The 7,327-nt window shown below is 46.3% G+C and overlaps 1 protein-coding gene across 1 annotated transcript; it reads left to right on the forward strand.

Moving 5' to 3' along the window:
* Positions 1-2,619: 2,619 nt before the first annotated feature.
* On the forward strand, positions 2,620-6,840 carry LOC123068779 (bromodomain-containing protein 4). Its single transcript, XM_044491432.1, has 3 exons — positions 2,620-3,018; positions 3,882-4,160; positions 5,354-6,840. Exons 1-3 carry the CDS (start codon positions 2,686-2,688, stop codon positions 6,551-6,553), a joined length of 1,812 nt encoding a protein of 603 aa, XP_044347367.1. The 5' UTR covers positions 2,620-2,685; the 3' UTR covers positions 6,554-6,840.
* Positions 6,841-7,327: the final 487 nt, after the last annotated feature.

The raw sequence follows: 7,327 nt of genomic DNA on the forward strand, positions 1-7,327 counted from the left end.
ACCTCCGAGTTCTTGACACGCGTACAGCTCGATGACGCACCCTCGATCTCCGATCCAGCAGAGGCGCCGAGGGGGAGTTCCGTCGGCACGACGGCGTGGTGACGATCTTGATGTTCTCCTGTTGTAGGGCTTCGCCTAAGCACCGCTACAATATGACCGACGTGTAATATCGTGGAGGGGGGCACCGCACACGGCTAAGGAACGATCAATGATCAACTTGTGTGTTCTAGGGTGCCCCCCTACCCCCGTATATAAAGGAGGGAGGGAGGAGGTGGCCGGCCCTAGGGGGGGCGCGCCATGAGGAGGGGGAAACCTACTCCAAGTAGGTTTCCCTCTCTTTTCCTTATCTTATTTGGAGGGGGAAGGAAAGAGTACTAGTATTAGGAAGTAGTACTAGTAGTAGTAATAGGAAGAGGGGGAAGGAGAAAGGAAAGGGGGGGCCGGCCCCCCTCCCTAATTCGGATTGGGCTTGGGGGGGCGCGCCCCCTTCCCTTGCTCCTTCTCTCTTCCTCCTACATGGGCCCAATAAGGCCCATATACCTCCCGGGGGGTTCCGGTAACCTCCCGGGGCTCCAAACTTCTCCGGAACCTTTCCGGTGTCCAAATATATCCGTCCAATATATCAATCTTTATGTCTCGACCATTTCGAGACTCCTCGTCATGTCCGTAATCATATCCGGGACTCCGAACAACCTTCGGTACATCAAAATACATAAACTCATAATATAACTGTCATCGAAACCTTAAGCGTGCGGACCCTACGGTTCGAGAACGATGTAGACATGACTGAGACACATCTCTGGTCAATAACCAATAGCGGGACCTGGATGCCCATATTGGTTCCTACATATTCTACGAAGATCTTTATCGGTCAAACCGCATAACAACATACATTGTTCCCTTTGTCATCGGTATGTTACTTGTCCGAGATTCGATCGTCGGTATCCAATACCTAGTTCAATCTCGTTATCGACAAGTCTCTTTACTCGTTCTGTAATACTTCATCTTATAACTAACTCATTAGTTACATGCTTGCAAGGCTTAGGTGATGAGCATTGCCGAGAGGGCCCAGAGATACCTCTCCGACAATCGGAGTGACAAAACCTAATCTCGAATTATGCTAACTCAACATGTACCTTCGGAGACACCTGTAGTACTCCTTTATAATCACCCAGTTACGTTGTGACGTTTGGTAGTACCCAAAGTGTTCCTCCGGTAAACGGGAGTTACACAATTCTCATAGTTACAGGAACATGTATAAGTCATGAAGGAAGCAATAGCAGAATACTAAACGATCAAGTGCTAAGCTAACGGGATGGGTCATGTCAATCACCTCATTCTCCTAATGATGTGATCCCATTAATCAAATGACAACACATGTCAATGGTTAGGAAACATAACCATCTTTGATTAATGAGCTAGTCAAGTAGAGGCATACTAGTGACTATATGTTTGTCTATGTATTCACACATGTATCATGTTTCCGGTTAATACAATTCTAGCATGAATAATAAACATTTATCATGATATGAGGAAATAAATAATAACTTTATTATTGCCTCTAGGGCATATTTCCTTCATCACGTGCCGTGAAGCACTATCTTTGACAGAAGATTTAGGTCTCCAAAGCTTCATAATCACGTCAAACACAAAGCAGGTGGTGAACGACATTGCCTAGGGTAGTCGAGGTCGGTATGCTTGAGCATCATTTAGCTAAAACTTTTCTCTCTGTAGATCAGGGGCGCCAGGTGTGGCTTACTCAACTCCACGATCCAATTTGTATCTCACAAACTATGATCGATGAATAAAGCATGGTTTTACCCTCTAGTAGGAAAACATACATTTTATTGAGGAAAAGTGGAAAAACATACATACCCTGCCACTGTAGACGTATCCACTAGACCACCACCTCGGCGAACCAACCTGTGGTTGGACGGTTAGGAGGACAGGGTTCAAGTCCTGGTGCTCGCAATTATTCTGGATTTATTTCAGGATTTCTGGTCATGCGCGTTCAGTGAGAGGAGATGTTCCCATCGACTACGAGGTGCCTACGCTGACTTCGTAAAATCTCAAGATGATATGTCGGATCAGTCTCTCGGAAGTGCTCATAGGGGTAGAGTGTGCGTGTGTGCGTTCATAGGGGTAAGTATATGCATGTACTCCCTCCGTCCGGAATTACTTGTTGCGAAAATGAATAAAAGTTGATGTATCTATAAGTAAAATACGTTCATTGACAAGTATTTTTGGACGGAGGGAGTATATACGAGTGCTTGCGTTGGTACTGTGTTAAAAAAAGGACCTATTTTTTTTAGCATCTTCAGCCCAGGAGATGGGTTCCCGGACATCATCGTGGGCCGCAACACTCTACAAACCACGCAACCACTCACTCACTAGACCCGCCGCCGGGCCGAACAGCAGAGCCCAGAAATACCCACGCACGTTTGAGGCCCACGGGTTTCTCGAAAGGAAAAACGTTCGAGGCCCACGGAAGAGGCGCACGCCGACGAACCAACCAACTCACTCCGTCACTCGCCGTGCCGTCTCGTGTCGTCTCGCTCGCCGTCCCATCTCGATTCTTCCTCCCCCATCGCCCCCCACCTCAGCTGCCCCTCTCCCCTCCCAGCCCCCCGCCGCACGCCACCCCCACCCACCACGCCCCCGCCGCCGGCGAGGCGACCCCTCCCGATGAACACGTCGCAGTTCATGGACAAGCAGATCCTCGGCCTCGCCGCCTCCGCCGCCCCCTCCCCCTCCCTCGCGGGCGGCGGGAGCGGGGGCTCGGAGCTCCTCGATCTGATGGGCCCCGACCCCCAGGAGGAGAGCGAGGACGGCCTGCGCCGCCGCCACCACCACAGCGCCAACGGCACCGCCACCGACGTGCTGCCCAGCTACGACTTCCAGCCCATGCGCACCGCCGCGGCCGCCCCCGCCGCCGCGCCGCCCTCGTGGGGTTCCCTCGACTCCAACTCCAAGGCCGCCTCGGTCTCCGCCTCCGCCTCGTCCCCATACAACCTCAAGGTACCTACTGTTACTCGTTGGATCTCTCGATCTAGCTGCGATTCATGTCCTTGCCTCAAGCAAATTACCTGATTATTTCGCGTTGCAAGTTTCACAAAGGCGCCTAGTTCGGAAGATAAATTTAGCAGTATTGTGAATTGTGATAATGAATTGCTGGGCAGTATGCGCCATAAGTGGATCGGCTGGGTAAAAGAAGGAACTGCATGTTGGATAGGTTCATGATACTGCTATTAGGTACTACTACTAAATTTTGGGTATCCTACAGCATGAGCTGGAAACCTTGCCTTGTTTGTTTGGTGGCTATCAAGTTAGCACATACAAATGGTATGCATAATCGAATTTGTCGTTTCAGTTCCATGAAACTTATCTCAGTGAATTTGTAAAACATGCCATCTAACGAGCATGCAATAGCTCATAGGTAGACGCTTATTTGTCAGAAAAATGATCAGTGCGACTGAACTCCTGTAGATTTGTACATTTAGTTTTTTTTCCTTGCATGCTGTTAGATGCCAGATTGCCAGTACATCTGTCCTGTGAAATTTATGCCAAGATCTTGTTTTGTGAGAAGCTACACACAAATTTGTGCTGACAAATTGCTGTTTAAATTCTTGCATATGACTGATTTAAATGTAACACATCAGACATCATGGCGATACACATTTTCCCCAGTTCTCACAATGACGACTTTATTTGTACTCTTTTGAATTACTTTGTTGAATTTGTGATTCTTATTTGATATATTTGTTCCATTGGTTCTGTCGATTGCATGCAATGAACTTCTAATTATTATTAGTTGCATTTGATAATAAATACCATCATTTGTCATATATAGCTTACTTACATTTTTTTTTTATGATGGAAAGAGTGCTGGTATATTGGAGAACCGTGTGCCGAAGAATGTTAATCATGAGGAAGACAGGAGTAACTTTGGACTGGTAACTATAGCAGATATTGATCGAACCATGAAGAAGTATTCTGATAACCTGTTGTATGCACTAGAAGGTGTAAGCTCAAGGCTTTCACAGCTGGAGGGTAGAACGCACCATCTTGAAAGTTCTGTTGATGAGTTCAAGCTAACAATTGGCAACTATAATGGTAGCACTGATGGAAAACTGAGGCAACTTGAGAATATGTTGAGGGAGGTATGCTTCATTTGACTTTCCTGCTCCATCCCTCTCTGAAATATTTATGATGAACGATGGCTATGCTTGCGAAGCAATGCATATTATGTCATATTGGCATTGGTTTACCGAGCAGGTTACAGTGATGTGATAACTCACCGCTGGTCATTTTTGACAACTGATTGCCATGCTCTACCGGGATTATGTTGGAAATTATTGTATATACCTTGTTTATGATTTATAATAGACAATTACTGTCTTATTTTGAGCTCTGTAGTGAAGTACTCCCTCCGTCCCATAATATACTAATAAGGTACACGTGCATTGCACGCATGAGATTTGGCAACCAAATTATGAATAAATACCACATCATAGCATGTAAGCTTTGATTCATATATGCATGATGTAGATGTTTGTTTAATTCTTATAGTTCATCTCATTCAAAATCAATAAGTTTTATAAAAAAGTTAATCTATTTTAAGATTCATGGAATTGTGCATGGTAGAGCATAAAGTAAAAACAAATAATGGCAATTCAGTTAGCAAAAAGGAAATTGGGCAATTATGATACAGATGATTCTAGAACAAAGGAGAAGTGCTTGTGTGTTGAGGTTTGTGCATTATGCTTAAGTTCAACCATGCAGTCTTCTAGATAGTACATGTGGCAGAATGTGGTGGAATGTAGAAGATATCCAACGGCCAGTGGTGCTCGGATTTGCCATCTCTGCGCCGTCGGATTGACTTAATCCAACGACCATCTTTCAAAGTTATTTGCACACTATATAGGGGTGTAGAAAGTTCGTTTTTCAAGCTATGTTAGCTTGGAAACGATCTTATATTGTGGGACGGAGGGAGTAGTTAACTAGACATTTATCTGTTTTGAGGCTTAAACCTATCAGTGATACACATAGATATTTGGTATATTCTTCTTCTAGATGCATATTCACATTTAGGCTTCTATAGTTTTTCCTCGTTCTAAGCTGGTCATTCACATTGCATGTCATTGTTCCTTCAGATGATGCTACACATAATCACCTTTTCTGGTAATTGCCACTCATGGGGTATTATTTTCCCACTAGTATTGTGCTTGCCTAGATGTATTGTTGTGTGTGATAATAGAGAGAGCATCACTTAAACGATTATGAACAGTACCCTGTTGCTTTGTTGTTATGCTATTGGGATAACTTACATATAATTTTGTAATACTACATGCAGATTCAAGCGGGTGTACAGATTATGCGTGACAAGCAGGAAATTGTTGAAATGCAGCTTCATCTTGCAAAGCTGCAGATACCCAAAACTGAGACCCAGTCATCAGAAAATAGTGGGGTTGGACAGGCAGACTCGCGGCACCAGTCAGTTGCTCCGCAGCAGGCAGGCGCTCCGCCGCAACATCAACCCCAAACTTTTCCTGCCCTTCCTGCTCCTAACGCGCCGCCTCCACCTCCAACACTTCAAAGTCAGCCTCCAGCACAGTTCCTAGGTCATTCATCGGCTCCCTCTGTACCAGCTTTACCACAGGAACCCTACTACACACCATCTGCCCAGACAACTGAAGCCATTCATCAGCAGTATCAAGCCCCTCCAGTTCCACAGCCGCAGGCGCCTCCAGCACCACAACAGCAGTATCAAGCCCCTCCAGTTCCACAGCCACAGGCGCCTCCAGCTCCACCACAGCAGTATCAAGCCCCTCCAGTTCCACAGGCACATGCACCTCCAGCTCCACCACAGCAGTATCAAGCCCCTCCAGTTCCACAGGCGCAGGCGCCTCCACCTCCGCCACAACAGTATCAAACCCCGTCTCAGTTTTCTCAATATTCACAACAACCTCAGCCTACAAATGTTAACCCTTCAAGTCCACTTGCACCTCCTGCACCCCAGCAGACAGAGTATGCGCCTTCTCATAGCTATCCACCAAATGTTCGCACTCCTTCAGCTTACATGCCGCCGCCAAATGAATCAGCCCCGCCCTTCTATGGACAGAATCCTAGCATGTATGAACCTCCTGCAATCAGGCCCAACTCTGGGCCACCGCCATCCTATGGTGCCCCTGGGTATGGGCCACAGGGAGGAAGTAGCTTTTCTGAATCATATGGTTACACTGGATCTCCTTCTTACCGTGGGAATGCTGGAATGAAGCCCACTCCTTTTGCTCCCTCAGGACCATCCTCTGGGGGTAGCGGCAACAGCTACGGCACCAGGCTCCCCACAGCTCGGATACTACCACAAGCAGAGCCAGTCAGTTCCAGCCCAACCGCTGCATCGGGCAACAGGGTGGCCCTTGATGATGTGGTAGAGAAGGTTGCGACCATGGGGTTCTCAAGGGAGCAGGTGAGGGCAACTGTGCGGAGGCTGACCGAGAATGGGCAGAACGTCGACCTGAATGTGGTGCTCGACAAGCTGATGAACGGGTGATAAAGTCAAGATGTGGCGACCACGTCGCACTACCATTTGGCACAGTTTGTGTATAATATTTAAAATGACACGTCTTGCGCGCAAAATATCAGTGTTGGGGCAAGTATCAGGTTTGCTGCCCGCTCTCTCGGTCGCTCTGCTTTCTTCCATCCACAGGTGTTGTTAATGAGTGAATATATAACATACTCTTGTTCTTTCCGTATATGCGATGATGATATTACCAAAAACTAAACTATGGTTTCTTTTGTTCTGTTAATAAAAAAACATTTAGTGTGTTTTGTAAGCTACTTCATGTGTGGATCTAGCACATACCAAATCTCAAATACGGTATAGAGACACCAATATCTGCACTCCCGTTGTTCACTCTGAAGGAACTAATGAATTATGATGGATTATATTCCCATTCACTTTTTTGAAGTTCCCTTGAAATTTATAATTCTATAGGACATTGCTCCGCAGAGATCGATCTCGTCTGTGTTAGAAGAAGCTGGGTTCACGGCATGGGCATGCGAGGGCATTCCAGTAAGTGAAGATGGACAAAAGACTAGAAATACGAATGCTAGCTGCATCATGTGTTGTTTGCGAGTAAATTACATCTACGATACCTAAATTTGATCCTAGGGTTCACTTTCATCACTGTATTTAGCAAAGCTTAAAATACGGTCACTAAGGTTGCTCGGGCGAGTCACTCTACGGTCACCAGTATCGTATCAGTCCTATTTTTGCTGACGTGGCAAATACCCATCTCTCACTACTACTATTTATCTCTGTAAT

Source organism: Triticum aestivum, chromosome 3B, assembly GCF_018294505.1.
Source record: "Triticum aestivum cultivar Chinese Spring chromosome 3B, IWGSC CS RefSeq v2.1, whole genome shotgun sequence".
NCBI classification, from domain to species: Eukaryota; Viridiplantae; Streptophyta; class Magnoliopsida; order Poales; family Poaceae; genus Triticum; species Triticum aestivum.

Bases quoted from the DNA above. Each gene is read 5' to 3' on its own strand.
- LOC123068779 (XM_044491432.1), top strand. From the start codon at position 2,686: ATGAACACGTCGCAGTTCATGGACAAGCAGATCCTCGGCCTCGCCGCC. The intron at 3,019-3,881 runs GTACCTACTGTT...TATGATGGAAAG, and splicing joins CGTCCCCATACAACCTCAAG to AGTGCTGGTATATTGGAGAA. The intron at 4,161-5,353 runs GTATGCTTCATT...TACTACATGCAG, and splicing joins TTGAGAATATGTTGAGGGAG to ATTCAAGCGGGTGTACAGAT.